Genomic DNA, 27,564 nt, shown 5'->3' with positions numbered 1-27,564 from the left:
TCAAGTTAAAACTGCTTAGATCTGCCAACAGTGTTTGTGAAAAAAGGGGAGTCCTAGTTATTAGGTTGGTACAGTAGTTTGTGGGCTATTGTGAGTTGTGAGTATATATGGGTTCATATTAGAATGATGAAAACGCATTTTGTCGAATGAGTTTTCGTCGACACATAAAGGATGAACAGGCAAAACAGCGAAGCAGCTGTTCAGCGAATTCTTTCCCTGGGAAAGAAGTCACTTGACTGCTTCGTTGCTTTGCCTGTTCTGGAGTGTAGTGTGGTCCCTTGTCCGGTATAGCTCACAAGCATGATTGTGCAACAGTTACTGACCTTAGGGTTAGGGTGCCGGTTAAGGTAACTGCATATGTATGAAAGAGTTTACTGTTTTTTTTATTTTACATTAGATGTATGGTTTAGTTACGTGTGTGTGAGTTTTTAGCTGTTTACTTTTGTTTTGGGGGGGTAGGATTAGTGTTAAGGTAAGTGTGTTTGTGTTTGGAACTGTTTATGTAAATGTGCAAGAGTTACTGACCTTAGAGTTAGGGTGCTGGTTAAGGTAAGTACATGTTTTCCTTCTCTTACATGACTCCGCACTAGTTGAGGTGAATAGGAGTGCCTCTATCTTAACCACAATCTAGAATATAAAGTGTTTTATAATAAGAGTAAGGTGTGCACCTGAAAAAAAAAAACAAGTAACTTTGTCAGATATGAACAGTAGTTAGACCACAGCACAATAGCTTGAATAGTTTGTTGACAGGAAAAATGTCTCAAAACATTCCTTTTTAAGGGCAAGGATATTTTCAGGCTTTGAGGTTTTGTCGAGCTACCTAAACAATAATTGAAAAAATGCTGTTCGTATGCTCTGTTTTGCATAAGACATTCTATTACTGCTTTAGGCTGTTAGACACTTCTGATCTGGTAATTGTAGCCCTCTAACCTTAGCTGACAGTCTTCTTATATGGATTTATACATGAGCAAACCTTTATATATATATGGGACAGCATTGCTTCTTACAAATTCTTAAAGGCATTGTAAGGTAAGCATGTGTGGTAACTCAATTATTTTTAATTATTGTAACATAGTTATATCATTTTAGCTTGCACAATTGTACCAAATATTAAATATAACACTTGTATCTGTTCTGCTTATTGAAGTTTAACAATAGTTACAAAATGTTTTACAGACACACACATAACACAAAACAACTGAAATGTCTGCTCTTTTTAGTGTTACATGCATGGTGTGGTTATCACCACTTTCAAACTACTTCTCTGTTATGTTCTTGTGAAATATGATAACAAGGCACCTTGCCACACAAGACAAATGCTTTAAAGACATTTGTATAAGAATATATGCATTTACCAACTTGTTACGTTAATGATATGTATATGAGGTCAGTTTGTTCACAGACATCTTCCTATACTCACTTTCTGAAATATGCCTTGTGTTATAATAACCAACGATTTTACAATTTGTTTTGTTTAGGTAAGTAGTTATTAACTGTATTAGTGGCTGATAATGCTATTATCTCTCTCTTTCTTTCTCTCCCTCCTTTTCAATATTTCAGCAGAAAATATGTTTGAAGATGAAGATTTGTGTAATAATATATATTATTTAATCAGCTTTGATGTTACTCTTCCCTTTTGGTTATAGGTTCTTAGGTTGGTACTAGGTTAACTGTCTTTGCAGCTTATTTTAAGCCTAGCTAATTATTCCATTTGAAAATCAAGCTCTGCACCTTGTATCGGTAAATACCTTAACCATTATGTCAACCCCCTCAGCACCTTATTCCAATCCCCCAACCCCAGACTTAATCATTACTGTTCAGCTCATGACATAGTTTTCTCAGTTATGTTCAGCTTGATGTTATAATATCTAAAGTGCAGTTTTATCAGTTTATGGTCATCCATACAATCATAATTATGAGAACTAATATAGCAGAATCATTAACAACAATTATACTAGAATACTGAAAGAATGCTGATTTAGTAAAATCGCAGTGGACACGTTAGTAATGTTTCATAACTAATATATTATTAAAAATCTTCTGCCTACCTCTTTAAGTTCTTGCTCTTAAATAAGAGGGCAGTTTGAAGTATAAAAATGTAACACAAACAGTTACCTCTGACATTAGATGCATACCCGTAGTTTAAATAGATTACAAAACTATGATGCTTTAATAATTTGTTTCTTATAGTCGATTGTGTAGTTGTTTAAGAGTGCTATTCTGTTGTTCAGCAATATAAGAAAAATCATTTCATAAGCTTCTGAACATTGCAGCATTTGCCTGCATTGCAGACTACATACTTTAGTAGCCATCAAGCTGTTATTCTGTCCCTGGGATTCAACAATGCCTACTCTAATTGTACACTGTTCTGAGTGAACAGACAATACAGACTTCTAATTTTAGTTTTTCTACTGATATTCTTGCAGCTTTAAATATTGACAGGGATTCATAAAGGTTAGCACAAAGTGTACACTACATGTACACTTACTGTAATATTTATGAGTGACTAGAAAGCACAAAAAATGTGATAAGAATGTTCTTGAATGCATACTATGTGCACTTAATATAGGGTTTTTGAATCTGGCCAGTTTATGATGGTGCATTGCATTAAAAATCACTATAAGTATTTTAAGAAACTACATCAAGTCATGTACTTTAAATTTGACATTTATGATGTGCTTTTTTTTTTCTTGCAGAACTGAATACATAAATTGCTCAGTCAGTTAGAACAATTTTTAGACAGACATCTGGACTCTTCACAGACATTGTTTTACAGTATGAAAGCTTTTCTGGCACTTATCTTGACTATTGGATTTATTAAACACGGTAAGAAAAATTGAAAATGCCACACAACCTAAGGTGGTATGTATCAGTTTTGTTTTGGGATACACATTACACTAATATGCCTGTCATTGTCTGGAATACAATTCAGCAAATGTTATAATTAGACCCTATTTAGTTTGATAATGTTGCTTCTGCTTGTTGAGATCACAAGAACCTTGTGGATAAGGAACTTCTTCTTCTATTCCCACAAAATCTGAGCAATCATGGAGTTATAATATTTCTAAAGGTGCAGGGGTATGAGTGATATAGCCCTTATGTAGAGAAAGCAGGGATACTGGCACCACAGCAAAATATTAATTTCAAAAGTCTTCATTACATAGAGTCTAATTCAGTTCTGCTGTATTGTCTTTTGCAGTGGTAGTAGATTAAATTGATTACTACAACAATAATGGATGACTTGGTGTGGTATATTGAAGATTTATTCTCAAGTTTGTAGGTTTAATCATGAGCATGAAGCCTGGGTGATTAAACAAAGCCAACCATGGGGAAATCTTCAATATATCACACCCAGGAGTCAGTTATTGCTATTATACAATGCATTATTTAAGAAATTACTTTTTTAAATAACATGTTTGTATAATGCTGCCTGATGTTCTTCCACATTGCTTCTGTATTCTATCACTTTATTGATGCACTGTACATAGCGTATGGGACTTACGTTCCCATACTTGCAGTATATCAATGCTGTAGCATAGACTATTCTCAGGCATGCTGAATCCAGGCCATATTTTTTCAAGAAGGTTCCACTACTCCTTAGTGGCAGGAGTGTGCAGTTAGAACTTATCTGATTGAAGACTGCTGGAACAGGGCTCAGATTTGAGCTTTTTTTACTGGTTAATTGGGTAATTTGTTTAAATCAGTTTGCTTGTTTTCTATTGTTATATAAAAAAATGCGCTTTATTCATCTGCTTTTATTGTATTTGTGTTTCATCCAACTTTATTGCATTTATTCTGCTGCATTTATTACTGCTAGTTAGTAGCCTGATTAAATTGTAACTGTTATTCTAAGACTTTGGTTGAAGCACTTGGGCTTCAGACCAGTTGTTTTACATTAAGAATGTTTGTGGTCTGCACTGTTGTGGCAGGACAGGTAGCCTACATCCTTCTAAGTTGGGAGTTGCTGATTGAAGGTTTAGTGTCTGTTATTCTAAAAGTGTATTAGTTCTGGTTTAAGCACTTGGGCTTTGGGACAGTTATTTTACATTAAGAAGGTGTGGTCTACACTCCTGTGGGAGGAGAGGGTAGATTCTGCCCTTCTGAGATGGGAGTTTCTGGTTAAAGGCTTATTGTGCCTGCTTATTTGAACTGTTTCTTTCTGAAATTGGTACGCCTTGTTTGCTGTAGCATAGACTTAATTCAGACCTGCTGAATCTAGCTTTGTTTGTATAACTTGAGCACTAATCCAGACCATTTTTTTTAGAGAAGGTTCACCTGCACCCTAGTGGCAGGAGTGTGCAGTTAGAATTTGTTTGATCGAAGACTGCTGGAACAGGGCTTAGTTTTTAGCTTTTTATTGGTTAGTTTGTTTAAATCAGTTTGCTCATTTCCTACTATTCCCGGCGCCATAAAGTCTGCTCTTCAAATTTTCCCTTAGAACTAGCCAATTTTTTTTTTAATTTTAGAACTCAAATCTGTTTCTTTGAGCTCAGCACTTGTTCAGAACTCAATGTAAGCACTAAATAAGCTACAAATTACTACAGCACTTAACTTTCCTCACTTGTCTAGAGGAAAACAGTTTTTAGCACTTAATAAATAAGCACCTATCCAGGCATGTCTAAGGGTCAGCTCCCGGTGTTTTCTCCTGTCTAGCTGATGAATCTGGGCATCTTGGGGCAATGCAGCAATTTCCTCATGTACACAGACTACTCTCTCCTCCTACTACCCAACACTACAACCTGTGAGAGATGCACTTATATAGCAAAACTGGAAGCAAAGCTCTCTTCACCCAAGAGTGCACTAGACAGTCAAGAGGAGAAGGTAAATACTTGCACCACACCACACTCATCACATAGTCCCTTAAAACCTACACCACCAAAACACACACACATAGCAACACAAAACATATACCTACATTCGTCAAGGCTCTCAATAAAAATCTGCTCAAGCAACAGAGACCTCCAAAGCAGAAATGCATGCAAACTCCACCCTCCCAACACAACCCAAATGACACATCCCACAAACTCAGTGTGCCACTCAACCACAGCCCATAAGACATAACAATGTACCCAACACTCTGGTCACGGGTGACTCTATAGTCAGGCACACTGATGTTCCACTCACCAGGCTAAACAAGGAGAAAGTTACTGTCAGCTGCCTGTCGGGTGCTGGGATCCGCCACATAATGCATGCACTCAGGTTACTCCACAACAAGTACAAATATGACTCTGCCATTGTCTGAAGTACAGGCTAACACAGAAGATCTTTGGCTGATGAAGTTCGAAGATGACTGCAAACTAGAAACTGTAATTGAAACTCCTAACGATGTGGACATCCTACAAAAGGGCCTCACGGAGACAGATGTCTGGTGTCAAAGCCATGGCCTCAAGCTCAATGCCAAAAAGTGCATTGTCATCCCCTTTGGTAAAAACTCTGTACCCATGAACTTCCACATAGGTAGTAGTCTACTTAACACTGAAAGTGTGATAATAGATCTAGGGACACAGGTGGACAGTAGTCTCTCCTTTGATAATCACATTGCCACAGTAGTCAGGAAATCCTTCTACATGGCACACCTCATCATGAAAGGTAAAAGGTTTCTCATCCAGGAAAAAAGAGGTAATTGTTCTCTTCTATTCATCACTCATTAGATCCATTATAGAGGACAATGCCCCTTTGGGTATGCACCTCACAAGACAGCTACAACAACTGGAAAGGCCTCAGAAATACCTCACAAAGAGGATTACTGGCCTCAAACAGTTGCCCTACGCAGACCGTCTCAAAAAACTCCAGCTTTACTTCGTCGCATATTGTCTACTCAGAAGTGATCTCTGCCTAACATACAAAGCTATGTCAAACCCAGAGCTGTTGGACATGCTCCACTTAAAGAAATCCCAATCCCTCCGAGCTACATGCTCTAGGGATCTAAACCTTGTCACCCCAATAAGCAGAACATGCTGGAGGGATAGATTCCTGTCCATAGACTTCCCATATTCTGGAACAAACTACCTATCTATATCAAACAAAGCTCCTCATTAGCACTCTTCAAGAAAAAATCTTGATGATTAGATGGGAAATAGGAAATTCACCCCGGGGATCACCTTTGTGGCTCTGCTCGACAGGGGTAAAGGAAATTTTTTTTCTTGGGTGGCGAAAGCCAGGGTACGTTTTTGGCTAGGCTTGTATAGGCCCTAGGGCCAATAGCCTGGTACCTACCTATGAACCTATACATTTGATTGTCTGATCTCAAAACAGGAATTTTGAATAAATTCCAATTTAATTTCAATTTAAGCAACAAAACTGGTTTATATGGATGTGAAGAAATTACCAACATCACCTGATTTTTCTTGCAGATTATCTTAAACCTACATGGTAATGCTATCATAACTATTATTTCAACATATTAAGTAATTGCTTTGAAAATATACTGTATTATCTATATTTAGGATCATACAATTAACATTGATGGAGAGTCTCATGCTTATTTACCTTTTGGTGCCAAGAAAGCAGTAAATATTTGGTTTTAACCCTTCAACAGGCAAATGAGTTCATGTTTGTAAACTGTCCCTTACATTCAATAAGATGGGGTAGTGGTAGTGAGGAAGTGCTGCCCATCTGGTGGTCTGTTAAACTGGATTTTTACCAGTCTGAGTTAATTGTAATTCAAGTGGCTGTCAAAGATTCTGGAACACGTGTATAACAAATTGCAGGACTATAATGTCCTAGCAGTGCATGGAACAGTGAGATCATTTTCAGATATCATGGAAAAGATAACCTTCTTAACAAATTCCCTAGCTCAAGCCCCAATTGTAACAATGCATTTGGGGACTGCTTAGGAACTGATAGGGACTAACTGTTCACAGAGCTTTCTGAAAAAAAAAAATGGCAGGAATTAAAATAACTTTGTTTCTGCCTGCTGTACTTGTCTCTCACCTGCTCCAGAGTTTGTTGCTTACTTTTGTTTTATCCCTCAAAATTTGTTTAATTTTCCTAGCAAACTCTAAGGATTGCAGTCAGTCATTAATACCAGATATTAGATTTTCATGTTTGTATTATTCAGAAAATATACATTGAAGCAAAACCTGTTGTTCTGTTAACCTTTTAAATGAATATGAGTAATATTTAAAATTGTCTAGAATTCATAAACAAAGACATTTGCAAGATGTGCTCCTGTCTGCTTGTCTGGGCTATGTACTATACCAGTTTCAAAGCCTGTAAAACACTTCATGCTCTTTTTTTCTGTAAATGATAGTACATGGAGTAGATAAAGGTCCATGCACAATAAAGAATTATGATCTGGTCACAGAATATCATGTGTCTTCAACATGGATGCCAACATTCACCTGCCTATCTTTATTCTCAAGGTGAATTTCTTGACATCCATGTCTCAAACACATAATGAGATTGTTAGTACTAGAGACCCAGTCATAATTCTCAACATTAATACAGTGCAGAACAATTCAATACAATATAATGCACATTTAGCCGTAGAAAACCAAACAACTAATTATATGTTATACATGGGTCTTTTATGAAACATTGTATCTTTTTTAGTGGGTGTGGCTGACATTAAAATGAAAAACCTAAAACAGCAAAACTTTAAGCTGAAGTAATTCAACTGCAATACCCCAGATAGCACTGGAATAAAATTGTTTTTCAGGAGGAGCTGTACTGCCTGATGTTGGTGCTTTGCCCCTGTCTGCAGTCTCTAAGTTACTCCTGAAATCACACATACTTAGAGCAAAAAGAAACATTTAAAAGCTAATAAAGTAATGCCTCCCCCTTCTTCTCTGTGTCACTCAGGGTCACACTGAAACAGTTCATCACCTCCTCCAAAGTAACCTCTGATAAACTAAGATATTAACAACAAGACTAAATTATCTTGCAAAACTGAGATTGTAAGACTCAGCAAAAGAGCATATGATAAATTTAAGTGTAAAGTTAAATGTTAAAATGTGCAATATTGCCACATATAGTAAACAATCCCTCTCCCCCAGTGTATAACAGAGACAACATTCCACTCCAAAATGCAAATGGTGAAGACCTTGGAATTTGGGTCAACAATTCCCTCTCCTTTGATCATAATGTAACAGCAGTAGATAGGCTTTCTAATTAGTGCAGTTAATTACCAAAGGAATATCATCAAGATCTAAAGAGGCCATTGTCCCCTTGTATTCTGTATTCACTAGGACAATTGCTGAACACAATGTCCCTTTGGGAGGTACATCACTTGACATATCAAACAATTAAAAAGGATACAGAGGTTGTAATTAAAAAGATTACTGGATTTAAAAACATAACCTTCAAGAAAACACAGGAAGCATTATCTTTTTATTTAGTATCCTACAGACGTCTAAGACTTCTTATTGGAGATATATATGCCTTGCGTGTTGTGTCACTAGGGACCCAGTGATTCTGGATCTCTGAATATCTTATGGCTCCACAAATCATATAGTCCCACAAATACCAAAACCAGAGATCACATTTTTAACAGTAAATAAATAAAACACAGTGGTGAGATAGGTTTCTTATGTAGTGCCTTACCTAGCTCTGGAATAGACTACCACAGCAAATCAAGCAGTATGGTACACTATCTTGCTTTAAATGAGAACTGAATGACTGGATATGTGGTGTGTCAATAAACAGCCTCATCCTCTTCAATATCCAGTGTGTCATCATCCTCTGAATATGTCAACAATTGGTCCTTCACATTTACATATGGGTCCCCTTTAGATGGTTGAACTTTTAAAAGCTTGACTTTCATGTAGTCGAGACCATATGATCGAACATTTAAAAGCTCAAATGGTCTGAATTGGAATCTCCATAGAGTGCGGAATGGGAAGATTTCCCTTTACCACAATGTAGTAGTTGGTATATTTAAATAGCATGGGGTGTGGGGTAGTTCATGGGAGCTTGTCCCCCTGCTAGCACTGCTTCATTTTTTTTTGTTTATGTTTATTTCACATTTTCAAACATTCAAATGTGCAATCATATGATCTTGACTATATGAAAGTCAAGCATTTGGATGTTCGATTATGTGAAGTAGACCCTTGGAGATACATCTGGTGGAACATCTGTTTCAACTTCATGGATGGACTGTCCAAACAACTCAATGTCCTCTGTGCCAAGGGCCATACTACCATGCTGAGACACATCATGGTCATTAGATGGGCTGTTGGATGATAAAGACAGTTGATGCGCTACAAGTTAGAAAAATACAGATCAGGACAACGTGCCTACAGCACATGATGAGTATGAAACACAACTGGCACATGTATTTTACTGCAATGTTACAAATAATACTGACTTTACTAGCAGTCTCCTGTATGTATGTTTCACAGAATGCACATACAATAGCTATATAATCTATTAACATGGCCAACATACATGACATATTTGATGCACAAAAACATAACAACACACCTTTCAAGCACTCATGGAATGTTGTTGTTGATCCACTATGCTGAACTTCAACTAGTGTAGGGAAACAAAAGACATTATGGATCACACTATTCACAACATGTACCAAGTGAACACAGTTACAAAATACTGAAAGTGTGACATACACATATTACAAGTATGTGCAGTTAAGGACTGCTGCTGTGTAGCGGGTGTGTTTGTACTGTGGATCCTGCAGTGGGAAACTAAATAAAAAAGGCAGAACAGTCATGTAGTTATCAAAACAAATACTGACACCATCACACATACAACACAGTAATATGGGCTGTAAATACTCATGGGATGGATGTTGTAAGTGTACACCAGAAGGGCCTGTATTGACAAATATTGTCAAAGATGTCAGTCATCATATGTGCTAAACATTGTTGAAAGCACTGACAATGTCACTGTAATATACCTGGTCTTTCTTCGCTTGATAATGTGCGGCTTGCCTCTCCACTGGATGTACTTTCAGTGTCCAAAGTTAAGGAAACTGCAATGTAACAGAAGACAGCAGTGCCATTACGTGAGGTGTGGGCACTAATAAGGTAGTAGGCACAGTAACAGTACAGAGACACTCACCTGCTGTTCCCTGCTGTAGACTCAAAGTAGATGGACCTGTGAATAGTAATGCAATAAACATTACAACTGCAGTTTGTACTGCTGTCTGTATCTCAGCTCTACCAATACATGTAATTATATTCACTTTCATTATCCTCACTCTGTGTGGAAGTATGTTCATGGCTCAGCTCTGCTGCTGTAAATAAAACACAGGAATGTATGAATTCATGCTGAAGAAATATGCAGTGAGTGTCAAAATACTGATCCATTGTATTGAAAATGGATACATACATGTCCATCCTTGAACCCCCACTTCAATCCCACCACCAGGGATTCATCACTCCCCTCTTGCTCTATCCAGTGAGGCCAAAAACACTGTGATGTCATCATCGGGGGTCAGTGGTGGTCCACCACCACTGGCATTCCTTGACCTCTCATAATGTGTGACTCTACTGGCTGCACAAAGAATCATGTATGAGTGGTGATCTCTACAGGCCTCATGGGATCAGCTGTGGCAACCAGTGGCACTAATCATGTTGGTGAGTTCCATTCATATTTTATTTCTCCACACATTATCCTCTATGAGAAATACTAACATGGCATGTAAAAAGTATCCACAATGGCATTGTGCATCTGTAAAAATGTCAATTGTTAAATAAGGTGTTTGCAGAGCAGTCCCTGTTTAGAAGCATTCACATGATGAGTATTAGGTCAGCTTGTAAGAATGCAGGTCAGCACGTCTAAACTTTGCATGCTGTGGGTTCAAACCCTTGAAAGGGGACACGTATCTTAAACTGTTGCACTGATGCTATATACCCATGGCATTATTTTAGCAAACCATTTTACACTTATTGATATTAATGTATAATTTGAGCATTGTTGTGTATAACTCAGTTAGTCATAGCATTCCTACTGATATATCCATTATCTGTAATATTCCATTAAAATCAACTATTAAACAGCAGTGTCATTGCATTTTTATAAATTATGTTATGTGTCTGAAAAATTTATTACGTTAATATTGTATTCTGTTTAGCACTGTTTTGTCATGAAATACTGAAGTCAATAGTACAATAGACACAGACTGTAATTTTGAGGGACTGTGATGGGTACACTAACAGTTGCAATGAAGGGCAGCGAAGATGTATGTATTTAAGTACTGATGTACAATTTCACAAGGAATAATTTTCCTCACACATACCTTTTATGTCTCCATAATGTTCATAGGTTCATAGGTTCATAGGTTCATAATAGGCTATCTGCCCTAGGGCATTTATAAGCCTAGCCAGAGTGTGTATGGCTTTCGCCACCCATTTTAAATTAATTTTGCTATGCCCTTTTTTGAGGTTAGTATACTGTGCCTCTGTCTAACAGTGACACAGAAGTGATACCCGGGGTAAACCTACGATCTCCCATCCACTCATCAAGATTCCTCTTGAAGAGAGTCAATGAGGGACTCTGCCTAACCTGGACTGGGATTTTATTCCAGAGTGAAGGGAGCCTCTGGGTTATGAATCTGTCCTTCCAGCATGTCCTATTTATTTCAGTGCTGAGGTTTAAGTCCCTCGAGACCGTAGCTCAATGGGATTTGGATTTTCTGAGGTGCAGCATGTCCATTAATTCTGGGTTGGACATGGCTTTATATGTCAGGCACAGATCGCCTCTGAGCAGGCGGTATGCCACTGAGTAGAGCTGGAGTTTCTTTAACTGGGCAGCATATGGCATCTGTTTGAGCCCCTTGATCCTCTTGGTGAGGTACTTTTGGGGTCTTTCCAGTTGCTGCAGGTGTCTGGTAAGGTACATTCCAAAAGGGGCATTGTACTCAATTATGGGCCTGATGAGGGATGAGTAAAGAGGCATGGTGACCTCCCCTGATCTAGATGTGAATCCCTTCATGATTAGGTGGGCTATATAAAATGTTTTTCTAACCACTTTGGCCACGTGGTTGTCAAATGAGAGATTGCTATCAACTTGGGTCCCCAGGTCCCTAATTACTTCTTCTGTACTTAATGGATTACCACCTATGTGGTAATTTGTGGGCACTTTGTTTTGCCAAAGGGATGACTATACACTTTTTGGCGTTTAACTTGAGGCCATGGCTCTGGCACCAGTTGTCTGTTTCTATGAGGCCCTTTTGGAGGATGCTTGTGTCGGCTGGAGAGTCTATTATGGCGCCCAGTTTGCAGTCATCTGCGAACTTGGTCAGCCACAGTCCTTCCATGTTGGCCTGTACCTCCGAGAAATATATACCGAACAAGAGAGGTCCCAAGACTGAGCCTTGTGGGACGCCACTTGTAACTGGTTTGGAGTCTGACATGGCTCCAGCTATTCTAACCATGTGGGTTCTGTCCTTGAGCCAGTTTGCAACCCATCTAGTGACATAGGGGTTTATATTTAAGCTGGTGAGCTTATCTATAGTGCCCGAGTGGGGTATTGTATCGAAGGCTTTTGTGAGGTCCAGGTAGGCTGTGTGGACCACATTCCCCTTGTCAATGGCCTTGGTGACTGTTTCAAAGAAATCGAAAAGGTTTAAGAGGCAGGATCTGCCCTTAACAAAGCCGAACTGGGTAGGATCCAGTGTCCGTAGGTCCCCAATATCTTTATTTATAAGGTCCATGATGATCCTTTCCATAGCTTTGCAGACCAAGCTAGTGAGACTTATGGGGCGATAGTTTCCAGGATCTGTTGAGTCACCACCTTTGTGGAGAGGGACCACTGTTGCTGTATGCCACTCTTTGGGTACAAATCCTGTAGTAAGGCTGAGATTGAACAGTAGTTTTAGGTTTGGGTTTAGCTCTTCTTGGAGTTCATGTAGGACGCAGCCCAGGACACCGTCTGATCCCATTGATGCTGTGTTTCTTGCTTTGGAGAGGGCATCTCTTACCTGAGCATCTGAGATGTCAGGGGGGCAGCACTCTGCTGGGATAGATATTAGCCCTTTTGGTGGGGAGGGGGGGGAGAAGTTTGTGCTGAACCTGTCAGCTAGGTTGTTGGCAATGTCTGTGGGTTTGGTGTATTTTTTGTCATTTTGGACTAATTCTGAGCATATCTGGGAATTCCCACCCAGGTTCCTAAAATAACTAAAGAAAGCCTTGTGATTATCCTTAGTGTCCTGTGCAATTTTTCTCTCGAAGCTGGCCTTAGACGATTTTATGAGTGCCCGTAGTTTTTTGCTAATACTGATCAGAGATGCCTTCCCTTTTTGGGATTTTGCTCTGTCATGTAGTAGCTTCCTCCTTCTATTGTATAGTTTGTTTATGGCTGGGGTCCACCAGACAGGACGCCTGCCTTTGGAGGATTGGGTCTTGGTTTTATTTGGGATTGCATGATCCATGCATTTCTGAAGGTGTTCATAGAATGCGTTTATAAAGGATTTTGTGGTCTGGGCCGTATTATCCACAGGCCCGGGGGCTTTGAAGGATTCCTCCTCAGTTTTGAGGAGTGTGACATTTGCTTTAGAGAAGTTTTTCACTGTGGTTTTCTGGGCATGGGGTGGGGTCGGGATGTGAATATCCAGTGAGATTAGTTTATGGTCTGATCTTACCAGTGAGGGATACACTTCTGGTCTGGAAAATAGAGTCCCCATGTTGGTGATGATCAGGTCCAGTATGTTTGCCCCTCTTGTGGGAGTGGTAACAAGTTGTTCCATAGCATTTGAGTTTATAAATTCTAGGAACCTTTGGGCTAGAGTGTTGGAGCTAGAGTAATGCTCCCAGTCTATGGTTGGGTAGTTGAAGTCACCCAATATAATGGTGTTTGGAGAGACCTTCATATTTTCCAGTGTTCTCAGGAAGGCCGAGTGGGGTTCCTGGGTTTGTACAGCAGAATGTATGATTCTGTTACCAGAAAAAGATGGATATTACAACACACTGACACATTGCATGAGGAATGGATTAACTCAACTGCTGTTAATTTTTCACAGCACATTGCTGAGATTAATGTAATTTGAAAACAGTTTAGCTACATTTCAAGCATATGTTAATAGCTTGCAATCCTAAACCAAGATCATTCTTAGTGTACCATCCCCATCAGGATAATGTCACCACATCAATCCTAAGCCAAGATCATTCTTAGTATACCATCCCTCATCAGGATAACATCATGCCATTAAAATTTTTCACTGCCTGGAAAACCTGCTTTCCTTAGTTAAGATATGTTAGATAGGCATTTAGGTTTCAAAATTTGAGTTTGGATGTAGGTTGCAACTGCAGGTTTCAATCTCAAGTCCTCCAATTTGTGCTTAAAGATGTTAACACCCAAATAATTCAATGTCAACTGAATATTATGTTAAACAAAGGGTCTTCAGAATAACAGTCTATAAAGTGTGTTGTGAAATGTTTATCCTTGCTATTTGATTAATAACTTTTACATAATCCTTTTTTAATTTCACACAATGAGGACTGCACTCAGGCCAATTTGTATCAAGTAGAGGTACAGGCTTGAACAGCAGCAGAGGGAGAGGCGTATGTTGAATATTTCATGCATATTATAAAATGAGATGCATATTCTGCTGTTTTCAGGTGCATTTTTGAAAATTATATGTATATTGATTAATATACAGGAATACCCACCATGCATCAGTATGGTACATGATATCAGCAAATGGTAGCTGTCATTATAATTGTGTATAAAACTTATAGTGTTCCTGTCCCTGGACTACATGAAAAGAGACATAGAGGAGCTCTCTGATCATGTAGCTCAGACCGGTATGACCCTGACCTTGAGAAGCATCTTGCCCTCACCAAGAATGATGCCACAGTATAAAGACAAAATGATCAATTTTAACAATTGGCTAAAGTATTGGTGTCAATCTAAGGGGATTCAGTGTCTGTCAGCCTGGAATGACATGCTTGAGAAGCCATGTTGCTTCGCTAGGGACAGCTTGCACCTGTCACCCCTGGGCTTTTGAATACTGGCTAAGGCTCTTGCCACCCCCATAGTGCCTTTTTTAGGCAAGGCTCAAAAGACAAACCCACCTCCATAGACAACACAAAAAAAAAAAAATAAAAAATAAATAAACTAAGGGTAATGCTGCTCAACGCCAGAAGTCTAAACCTCAAGATGCATGCACTCGAAGCTCTCCTCAGTATGGAGAATATTGATATCTGCGCAGTGACAGAGACCTGGTTCAAGGCCCCAGAGAGCACCCCAGCACTACCAGGTTATACCTCATACCATGCTTTTTGGCCCCAAAACTCGGACTGAACCACAAAAGGAGGGGGAGTATCCATATTCATCAAATATACCCATACCTCCAGGTTAGTGGCACTACATGAAGCATCGGAGACCATCCGAGTACAGTTAACAGTGGGCAAAACTGCCTTTCAGTTTGTAGCCTGCTACAGACCACCCTCCCAAACTCAGGAATCCCATTCGGACTTCCTGAGAACACTGGAGAATATGAAGGTCTCTCCAAACACAATAATATTGGGTGACTTCAACTACCCAAACATCGACTGGGAAAACTACTCAAGCCCCAACACCCTTGCCCAACGGTTCCTAGAATTTATAAACTCAAATGTTATGGAACAACTGGTCACCACTCCCACAAGAGGGGATAACATATTGGACCTGGTCATCACCAACATGGGGACTCTATGTTCCACACCAGAGGTATGTCCCTCATTGGTAAGATCAGACCATAAATTAATCTCACTGGACATCCATATCACATTCCCACCTCCAGCCAAGGAAATCACGGTGAAAAATTTCTCAAAAGCAAATTTCACACTTCTCAAAACCGAGGTGGAATCGTTCAAAGCCACCGGGCCAGTGGAAAATACTGTCCAAACAGCAGGATCCTTTACAAATGCATTCTATGGACACCTACAGGAATGCATGGATCGTGCTATCCCAAATAAAACCAAGACTCACTCCTCCAAAGACAGGAGACCTGTCTGGTAGACCCCAGCCATAAATAAGCTATACAACAGAAGGAGGAAGCTGCTACATGATAGAGGAAAATCCCAAAAAGGGAAGGCATCCTTGATCAGTACTAGCAAGAAACTACGATCCCTCATAAAATTATCTAAGGCCAGCTTCAAAAGAAAAATTGCACAAGACACTAAAGATAATCATAAGGCCTTCTTTAGTTATGTCAGGAATCTGGGGGGCAACTCCCAGATACGCTCTGAGTTAGTACAGAATGACAACAAATACACTGATCCCACAGACATTGCCAACATTCCTGGCAGACAGGTTCAGTGCAAACCCCCCCCCCCAAAAAGACCAAATGTCTATCCCAACAGAATGTAGCCTCCCTGACATCACAAATGCACAGGTGAGAGCTGCCCACTCCAAAGCAAAAAACACAGCATCAATGGGACCAGATGGTGTCCCTGGCTGCGTCTTACATGAGCTCCAAGTAGAACTAAACCCTCACATAAAGTCACTGTTCAATCTCAGCCTTACTACAGAATATGTACCCAAGGAATGGCGTACAGCAACAGTAGTCCCGCTCCACAAAGGTGGTGCCACAATGGGCCCAGGAAAGTATTGCCCTATAAGCCTGACTAGTCTGGTCTGCAAAGCTATGGAGCGTATCATCATGGAACTCATAAACAAGGACATTGGCAACTTCCAGACACTGGATACCACCTAATTCGGCTTTGTTAAGGGCAGATCTTGCCTCTTGAACCTGGTTGACTTCTTTGTAACAGTTACCAAAGCCATAGATGAAGGGAAGGTAGTCCAAATGGCCTACATGGACCTCGCAAAAGCCTATAACACAATACCCAACTCAGGCATCATAAATAAGCTCACCAGCTTAAATATCAACCCCTATGTCACAAGATGGGTTGCAAACTGGCTCAGGGATAGAACCCACATAGTCAGTATTGCAGGTGCCATGTCAGACTCCAAACCAGTTACAAGTGGCATCCCACAAGGCTCAGTCCTTGGACCTCTCTTGTTCGGTATATACTTCTCTGAGGTACGGGCTAATACGGGAGGACTATGGCTGACCAAGTTCGCAGATGACTGCAAGCTGGGCACCATAATTGACTCTCCGGCTGACACAAGCATCCTCCAAAAGGGTCTCACAGAGATGGATAACTGGTGGCAGAGCCATGGCCTTAAGGTAAATGCCAAAAAGTGCATAGTCATCCCCTTCGGGAAAAACAAAGTGCCCACAAATTACCACATAGGTGGTAATCACTTAAGTATGAAAGAAGTAATTAGGGATTTGGGGACCCAAGTAGATAGAAACCTCTCTTTTGACAATCACGTTGCCAGAGTGGTTAGAAAGACCTTCTATATAGCCCACCTTATCATGAAAGGGTTCACATCTAGAGCAAGAGAGGTCATTGTGCCCCTCTACTCATCACTCATCAGGCCCATAATTGAATACAATGCCCCATTTGGGATGTACCTTACCCGACACCTGCAGCAACTGTAGAGGCCCCAAAAGTACCTCACCAAGAGGATCAAGGGACTCAAACAGATGCCCTATGCAGTTCGGCTAAAGAAACTCCAGCTCTACTCAGTTGCTTACCGCCTACTCAGAGGTGATCTATGCCTGACGTATAAAGCCATGTCCAACCCAGAATTAATGGACATGCTCCACCTCAGGAAATCCATATCCCTTAGAGCTACATGCTCCAGGGACTTAAACCTTAGCACAGAAATAAATAGGACATGCTGGAGGGACAGATTCATATCCCAGAGGCTGTCCTCACTCTGGAATAGAATCCCAGTCCATGTTAGGCAGAGCCCCTCACTGATCCTCTTCAAGAGAAATCTTGACAAGTGGATGGGAGATCGTAAGTTCACCCCTGGGATCTCTTCTGTGTCCCTGTTAGACAGGGGCACAGTAAACTAACCTTAAAAGGGCTATCTCCTGTGACCTACTCTACAGAGGCACAGTAAACCGATCTAAAAGGGTGGTGAAAGCCAAACACACTCTGGCTAGGCTTGTAAATGCCCCAGGGCAGATAGCCTAGTATAAACCTATGAACCTATGAACCTATGATGTATTTTTGATCCATTTTATGAGAACACACTTTTTAGAACTACACACAAAAACCTAAATAACAGTTTGTTGTCTGCATCTAGCACACAGGTTACAAGGTGAGTATTTTGCACACAAGTGTAAGTGCTGCTTTTGATGTATGGTTTGGCATAGTTGTATGTCTGGGTGTATTTTTTGATGTTTGGTCTGTTGTGCATGGCTTGACTCCTGATTGGTTTGGAATTGAATGCATACAGACATGCAATACTACTATTAACAGATATATTACATTCTGATATGTCTACAGTTGTTTTGATTGAACATAGCACATTGTTTTTAGTGTTGTACTCATCATATTGATATGTCTTCAACTAAATGTCATGCTGCCTGTCTCAGAACGTTGTCACATGCTGTGCCTGCAATGGCATGTTTTGTCCTCTCACATACGTCACTGAATGCAGACAGTAAAATATGCTTGTTGACCAGTCATGCATTTTTACAATGCTAATGATATATGTGTGTGTCTCTAAGCATATAGAATTGATAAATTGCATTTGCCTTCTGCTTTTTACAGTTTTTGCACTTGTTTTTTATCAATGTAAGTCATTTTTGTATTGTATAACTGTTGTAGGCTACACACTAAAGTGCGCTAGCCTGTTTATAGCATTTACAGTGTTTTCTGTGTGTTTTTCTGCTGTTTTCAGAAAAAAAAATTCTCTTTTCCCACCCTTGCTGAACTAAATTAGTCCAGATTTCAGGTTTTGCTGAATTCCGGACTGTGGTATAGTTTCTTGTGTTGCCCATATCCTTACTTGGATAGGAGGTAGCTTCACTGTTCACCAGTGAGAGTGGGGAGCTTTGAGCAGCCTATCTGTCCCTGGAGGAGTGGTCTCAGCCCTGAAACTAGTAGCTTATTGGCCGCTCTGGGTCAATTCCTATCTCTTTCAGTTTCCCTGCTTTAGAACCCGCATTTGTGTGGTTTTGCATGATTTTGCGCATAGCGCAGCATTGGGCAGCGCCGCTTAAATGGGTTTAAACTATTCCTGGCTCCACAAAGTCTGCTCTTCACTTTTTCCCTTAGAACTGTTCTAAATCTCAAAGTAAGCACTATATTTTCATTCTGAAGCTCTGCAGTTGCTCGTATAAATAATCTTATAAGTAAGCACTAATAAACTAAAGCACTACACCCTGTTATACTCCCTTTAAGTATTTGGCTCCCTATTGGTCCTTTTTGATCAGTCAAAAAGTAGTTCCTTATACTATTCTGGCATGTCCAAAAGTCAGTTTCGGGTTTACTCTCCAGTCCAGCTGGTGAATCTGGGACTCTTGAGGCAATGTTACAACTGCCTTATGTACACAGACCACCATCTCCTCCTCCCAACAAGCTCAAATATATGTGAGAGATGCAACTATATAGCCAAACTGGAGGCTGAGCTCTCTCAACCCAATACTGGCACAGTCAGTCAGGAGGAGAAGGTAACCATACACACCACAAATCCAGCCTCACATAGACCTATCGCAACAGAAAACCAAACACATAAACACACAAAAACATACTCGGAGGCTCTAAATAAAAATCTGCCCAAACAGCAGAGACCTCCAAAGCAGACATCCAAGCAACTGCTACCCCACAACAATACCCACGTATCACATAGTTCACAAAGTCAGTGGCACACAGTCACAGCCCTTAAGGCTAAACAACACACCTAATACACTTGTAATAGATGACTCTATTGTCAGACACACTGACGTCCCACTCACCAGGCTGAACAAGGAGAAGGTCACTGTAAGCTGCCTGTCAGGTGCCAGAATCCGTCACATAACACAAGCACTCAGGTCACTCCAAAGCAAGTACAAATATGACTCCATCATTGTCCATGCTGGTGTGAATGACCTGAGATGTACCTCCCTGGACTACATGAAAAGAGACATAGAGGAGCTCTCTGATCATGTAGCCCAGGCTGGTATGACCCTGACCTTGAGTAGCATCTTACCCTCACCAAGAATGATGCCACAGTATAAAGACAAAATTATCTATTTTAACAATTGGCTAAAGTATTGGTGTCTTTCAAAGGGGATCCAGTGTCTGTCAGCCTGGGATGACATGCTCGACAAGCCATGTTGCTTCGCTAGGGATGGCTTGCACCTGTCACCCCTGGGCTTTCGAATACTGGCGAAGGCTCTTGCCTCCCCCATAGTGCCTTTTTTAGGCAAGGATCAAAAGACAAACCCACCTCCATAGACAACACAAAGAAAAAGAAACTAAGGGTAATGCTGCTCAACGCCAGAAGTCTAAACCTCAAGATGCATGCACTAGAGGCTCTCCTCAGTATGGAGAATATCGATATCTGTGCAGTAACAGAAACCTGGTTCAAGGCTCCCGAGAGCACCCCAACACTACCAGATTATACCTCATACCATGCTTTTCAGCCCCAAAACTCGGACCGAACCACAAAAGGAGGGGGAGTATCCATATTCATCAAAGATCCCCACACCTCCAGGTTAGTGGCACTGCATGAAGCATCAGAAACCATCCATGTGCAACTAACAGTGGGAAAAACTGCCTTTCAGTGTGTAGCCTGCTAAAGACCACCCTCCCAAACTCAAGAACCCCACTCGGCTTTCCTGAGAACACTGGAGAATATGAAGGTCTCTCCAAACACCATTATATTGGGTGACTTCAACTACCCAAACATTGACTGGGAGCACTACTCAAGCCCCAACACCCTCGCCCAACGGTTCCTAGAATTTATAAACTCAAATGCTATGGAGCAACTGGTCACCACTCCCACAAGAGGGGAAAACATATTGGACCTGATCATCACCAACATGGGGACTCTATGTTCCATACCAGAGGTATACCCCTCATTGGTAAGATCTGACCATGAATTAATCTTACTGGACATCCATATCCCATCCCCACCCCCAGCCAAGGAAACCACGGTAAAGAACTTCCCAAAGGCAAACTTCTCAAACCGAGGTGGAATCCTTCAAAGCCCCCAGGCCAGTGGAAAATACGGCCCAAACCGCAGAATCCTTTACAAACACTTTCTATGGGCACCTACAGGAATGCATGGATCATGCTATCCCAAATAAAACCAAGACTCATTCCTCCAAAGGCAGGAGACCTATCTGGTGGATGCCAGCCATAAATAACCTATACAACAGAAGGAGGAAGCTACTACATGATAGAGCAAAATCCCAAAAAGGGAAGGCATCTCTGATCAGTACTAGCAAGAAACTACGATCCCTCATAAAATCATCTAAGGCCAGCTTCGAAAGAAAAATTGCACAAGATGCTAAAGATAATTACAAGGCCTTCTTTAGTTATGTCAGGAACCTGGGTGGCAACTCCCAGATATGCTCTGAGTTAGTTCAAAATGACAAAAAATACACTGAACCCACAGACATTGCCAACATCCTGGCAGACAGGTTCAGTGCAAACTCCCCCCCCTTCCCCCAAAAGACCAAATGTCTATCCCAACAGAGTGTAGCCTCCCTGACATCACAGATGCACAGGTGAGAGCTGCCCTCTCCAAAGCAAAAAACGCAGCATCAATGGAACTGGATGGTGTCCCTGGCTGCATCTTACACGAACTCCAAGAAGAACTGAACCCTCACATAAAGTCACTGTTCAATCTCAGCCTTGCTACAGGATATGAACCCAAGGAATGCCGTACAGCAACAGTGGTCCCACTCCACAAAGGTGGTGCCACAACGGACCCCGGAAACTATCGCCTATAAACCTGACTAGCCTGGTCTGCAAAGCTATGGAGTGTATCATCATGAAACTCATCAACAAAGGCATTGGGAACCTCCAAACACAGGATCCTACCCAATTCAGCTTTATTAAGGGCAGATCTTGCCTCTTGAACCTGGTCGACTTCTTTGAAACAGTCACCAAGGCCATAGATGAAGGGAAGGTAGTCCACACAGCCTACCCGGACCTCGCAAAAGCCTTCGACACAATACCCCACTTGGGCATCATAAATAAGCTCACCAGCTTAAATATCAACCCCTATGCCACAAGATGGGTTGCAAACTGGCTCAGGGATAGAACTCACATGGTCAGAATTGCAGGTGCCATGTCAGACTCTAAACCAGTTACAAGTGGCATCCCACAAGGCTCAGTCCTGGGACCTCTCTTGTTCGGTATATATTTATCTGAGGTACAGACTAACATGGGAGGACTATGGCTGACCAAGTTCACAGATGACTGCAAACTGGGTGCCATAATCGACTTGCCAACTGACACAAGCATCCTCCAAAAGGGTCTCACAGAGACGGATAACTTGTGCCAGAGACATGGCCTAAAGCTAAATGCCAAAAAGTGCATAGTCATCCCCTTTGGGAAAAACAAAGTGCCCACAAATTACCACATAGGTAGTAATCCATTAAATACGGAAGAAGTAATTAGGGATTTGGGGACCCAGGTAGATAGCAATCTCTCCTTTGACAGTCACATTGCCAAAGTGGTTAGAAAGACCTTCTATATAGTCCACCTTATCACGAAAGGGTTCACATCTAGATCAAGAGAGGTCATTGTGCCCCTCTACTCATCACTCATCAGGCCCATAATTGAATACAATGCCCCATTTGGGATGTACCTTACCCGACACCTGCAGCAAATGGAAAGACCCCAAAAGTACCTCACCAAGAGGATCAAGGGACTCAAACAAATGCCCCACGCAGTTAGGCTAAAGAAACTCCAGCTCTACTCAGTTGCTTACCGCCTACTCAGAGGCGATCTGTGTCTGACGTATAAAGCTATGTCCAACCCAGAATTAATGGACATGTTCCACCTCAGGAAATCCAAATCCCTTAGAGCTACATGCTCCAGGGACTTAAACCTCAGCACAGAAATAAATAGGACATGCTGGAGGGACAGATTCATATCCCAGAGGCTCCCCTCACTCTGGAACAAAATCCCAATCCATGTTAGGCAGAGTCCCTCAATGACCCTCTTCAAGAGAAATCTTGACGAGTGGATGGGAGATCGTAGGTCTACCCCTGGGATCTCTTCTGTGTCCCTACTAGACAGAGGCACAGTAAACTAACCTCAAAAAGGCTATCTTCTGTGATCTACTATACAGAGGCACAGTCAACTAATCTAAAAGGGTGGCGAAAGCCAAACACACTCTGGCTGGGCTTATAAATGCCCTAGGGCAGATAGCCTAGTATCAACCTATGAACCTATGAACCTATGAATATTCTTGTTCATTTTAGGAATATGACATATTGGGCCATGGGTAACTCTATCCATAATGGCTGTGTCTCAGTCCCTGTATAAATTGTCATCATTACAATGTTGTGTTGTGCTCTCATTTTTGTAAGAGTATTCAATGGGCTAGATATTTTGTTTTGTTTTCTGTTGTGTTTTGCATTTAATCTTTAGAGAGCATGGTACCTGAGGATGTTTGTCAATCTGATGATGATGATATGCACATGTGAAGCTGCTGCCTAAACAGTCCAAAAAAGACAGTGATGAAGATAACAATGATAAGAAGGACCTTTAACCTGCCCCTGCTTGAGATATCCTGCCTGCACCCTGCAGGAGATATTGCTATAGCCATGAAAGAGATGATTTTCAGGAGGAAATCAGGGAGGTCATTCCCAATGGGACAGGATGGGGACCTTGTTTAATGAGATGGCATGGGGCTATACAGGATTCATTCAGGATGATAGCTTTTGAGATCATTTGGGAGTCTGATCCACATCAGCCTTGTTCCTTTGGTCAGTAGGTATTGTTTGTGTGCTCACCTTCTGTTTTGATGCCAACATCGTGATTAACGTTTAATTGACTGGAGTCTATATACATTCTTGTGCATGCATGCCATGTGCCACTCATTCGTCTCTAATACATCTGACAAGAAGGCTGGGGTTTCGTTCAGATGCTTTAGTACATACAAACACATCAGGATGGATAGCAGCATCATTAAATATGAACAAACTAGTTAACAGACAGACCTTACTTACATACGTGCTTACACCTCAACAGCTTACTACAAAATGGCAGTCAGACTTGCACATGCTCAGTATTTATACACTTGTGCAAGCCCTTGGATAGCTTCTTAAAGGTATATATGAACATATTGAGTTACATCCTCCCACTTATAAAGATTACCATTTGAAAAAACAATATTAGAGTTAGAGATGCATTACTATATACATTAGAAAAAACACAATCTTCATGTCCAAGTTGCTTCATATATGCTACAGAGTTTAGAGATTTGACCATATCTTATAACATGACAGTTGGGACAAAATTTAGGAATAGGAACAGTCTGCGGTTCACAACACATATCAGGAACTTCTGGATTCGTTATAGGAATGGGAATGTCCTCTGGAACTTCCTCTGGAAATGGAACATTGGACAATTCACTCTGAAATAAACTTTCTCACAGGCTATGTGCTGTGGTATAGGTTCAGACACTGGTCACAAATGTTTCCAATTCTGCCTAAAAACTGCTCCTTGTGATTCCATAATGTATAATCTCGGCTCTGGACATATATTCTTCATTACATCAATCTGAACATAATCTCTGAACATCTGCATCCTTACCACTTCTCCTTCTCATAATGGATTGAGCAGTTTACTGGTCTTAATGTAGTAGGACTTCTGGGTTGGGCACTTCTTCAACAGATTGGCTTTAACTAACCTCTTGTTCTTGACACATGGAACAAACAATTGACTACTGATTGGAAATGTGGTTCTGGTTTGTCTCAAGAGAAGTCTCTGAGCAGGTGAACCAAGATGTTTATCATGAGGAACATTTCTGAGATTCAAGAAATTCAAGAAAATATCACTATTATCTCATTTTGATTTCTCAAGTAACTGTTTTGCACTTTGAACTGCACATTCTGCTAAATCATTTGATTGTGGGTATTCTGGACTACTTGTAACATGAGTAAAGTCCTATTCTTCTGCAAATCTTGTGTTGGCTTGTAAACTGTGTGCCATTGTCAGAAATAACTTTGTGTGGACTACCATGAACAGCCAAATGACACTTCATCTTAGTAATGACAGTATTGGATGCTAGATTAGGAAGAAGGTCAATCGCGACCTGATTGGAGTAAGACTCTACTAAAACCAAATAATGTTGACCATTCCACTTGAAGATATCAGTGGCTAATGTCGGACAAGGTAGTTCCAGAATCTGGTTAAGCTGAAATGGTTCCTTTACACAATGAACAAGATAAAAGTGCTCTCTCAATGTCTTGTGACATAGAAGGCCAAAATACTAGCTTTCTCGTTCTTTTGGTAGATTCAGTTCCTGGGTGACTACTATGCAAGATAGTAATGTAATCTTGTTGCAAGGACTTTGGAACAATTATTTGTGGACCTTTCATAATGATACCTTTGTCAGACAAAAGCTCATCTCTGTATGGAAAATAAGGTTGCACTTCTTGAGGTAAAGACAATTGTTTTGATGGCCATCCTTGTTTGATAAAGTGGTTAAGCCTCTGTAAAACTGGATCCATGTCTGTGTGATCTCTCAGCTCATCAAAACGTGTGGTGGAAAAATTTCTCACTTCCATGATGTCAGAATCAAGGTTCTCATTCTTGTGCTGTTCTGTGGTATTTCTGGGTGATCTGGACAATGTATCAGGAAGATAACAAAGTTTTCCTTTCTTATAGACAAGATTGAAGTTAAACTTTTGTAATCTCAGCATCATACATTGCAGTCTGGCTGGAACTGAATACTTAGGCTTTCTCAAGATACTGACTAGAGGTTGGTGGTCTGTTTTGATCTGGATGGGTCTACCATAAACATAATCATGGAACTTTAAACATGCAAACACAATTGGCAAAAGCTCTTTCTTGATCTGGGCATGTGGCATCTCAGTTTGGGTAAGAGTTCTTGATGCACAGGCAACAGGTTGATCCTCTTATAGAATGACTGCACCAAGACCAAATTTCAAGGCATCACAGGAAAGAGTAACTGGTTTGTGAACATCATAGTATCTAAAAGTTGGTGGACTAGAAATTCTCTGTTTCAGGACATCAAATGCTCTTTGGTGTTGCTCTAACCAAGACCAGGATACATCTTTATGTTTCAGCTCGCTAAGTGGTGCTGATAGTTGGCTCATCTGAAATAAACTTGCCTAGGTAGTTGACCATGCCAAGAAAGAGTTGCAGGGCTTGAACATTGTCTGGAGTTGGAATCTCAAGAATGGCTGTTTATTATGAAGGGTCTGGTCGTAAGCCTGCACTCATAAATAAATGACCAACATAAGTAACTGCTTGTAGACAGAATTTGCATTTGTGAGAGCTGAGCTTAAGATTCACTTAACGTGCTCTTTTTAGAACTTTCTGAGGTTTCTGTCATGCTCTGCTTCATCATGACCTCCTGCCAGTATGTTGTCTACTATAATAGCACATGGATACCCAGAAAAAAAATGTTCCATTGTTCCTTGAAAGACTTCACTTACAGAATTTATCCCAAATTGCATTCTCAAAAATCTGTACCTGTCAAATGGAGTACTGAAGGTAGTGAGCAATGAGTATTTTTGTCAAACTGAATTTGCCAAAAGGAACTCTTTGTATCTAAGACAGAAAAAAATAATGGCATTTCGCATTAAGGCTGTGACTTCTTAGACTGTGCACATTGGATGATGAAGTCTTTTAAGTGCTTTGTTCAAATCTCATAGATCAATACATATTTGGATGTCATCTGAGCTTTTCTTGTGAGCTACCACCATGGAAGATATCCATTTAGTTTGAGTTTCAACTGCATAAATTACACCTTGTCACACCATTTTATCTAACTTGGTTTTAACTCTGTCCTGCATAACTACTGGAATATAACACTTGCTGGCCTAATAACTGGACTAACCTCTGGGTCTAACTTCATGGAATACACCACTGGAAGTTTGTTGGAGGTTAACAACTGGAAGTTTGCCTAGTTTGTCTTGGAAAAGTCAACATAAGTAGAAAAATGTACTGGGAAAAAGTAAAGTAGCGGTCTTTCAAGCTAACATGATGGACTTTCTTATTAAATGAAAGCAGTCCCATTTTTAAACTGTCTCCGATCCCTAATAATAACTGGGTGTGCCTCTTGACCACATAAAATAAGTCATAGCTTCTTCCAGCAGAATAACATGAAAGCACTACTGAGCCTTCAATCTCCATAAGCCACAACTTTTGAGCACTTTGTCAAATCAAGCCTTTCACCTTTACACACTCTAGCAAATGTTTCTGCTGACATAACATTGCACTTGCAACCTGTATCAACTTTGAGGTCCATGGGTTTGTCATTTATCTGAATAGTACAAAATACTTCATTCTTTGCCCTTAAATCTACTGCATTGACTGTTTCATGAAGCACTGACACACCATCAACTTAAAGAGTAGCCTGCGACCCTATGTCATGGCTTTTTGATTGAGCAACCCATTTCTTAAAATGTTTGTAGCTTCATAGGTTCATAGCTGTGTACTAGGCTAATGGCCCTTGAGCCTTTACAAGCCTAGCCCATAGATGTGCCCTGGCATTCTGCTACATGACATTAGTTCCCAGTGCCTCTATCAAGTAGAGCCACTGGAATAATCCCTGGGGTGAACTTTCTATTTCCCATCCACTCATCAAGATTTCTCTTGAAGAAGGCCAGTGAGGTGC

At 40.7% G+C, this 27,564-nt stretch overlaps 1 protein-coding gene across 1 annotated transcript in view; it reads left to right on the top strand.

Annotated features, from left to right (window-relative positions):
• The first annotated feature begins 2,699 nt into the window (after nucleotides 1-2,699).
• The window catches only part of LOC122816631 (uromodulin-like), a 340,244-nt gene continuing 315,379 nt past the window's right edge, over nucleotides 2,700-27,564 (top strand). Inside the window, exon 1 of the mRNA XM_044089553.1 lies at nucleotides 2,700-2,826. Within this exon, the coding sequence (XP_043945488.1) occupies nucleotides 2,778-2,826 (49 nt within the window). The 5' untranslated portion in view covers nucleotides 2,700-2,777. The remainder of the gene's footprint in view (nucleotides 2,827-27,564) is intronic.

Source organism: Protopterus annectens, chromosome 1.part1 (genome assembly GCF_019279795.1).
Source record: "Protopterus annectens isolate FY-2018-M chromosome 1.part1, PAN1.0, whole genome shotgun sequence".
Classification (NCBI taxonomy): Eukaryota; Metazoa; Chordata; order Ceratodontiformes; family Protopteridae; genus Protopterus; species Protopterus annectens.
This window is presented reverse-complemented; position numbering and strand designations above follow the sequence as displayed.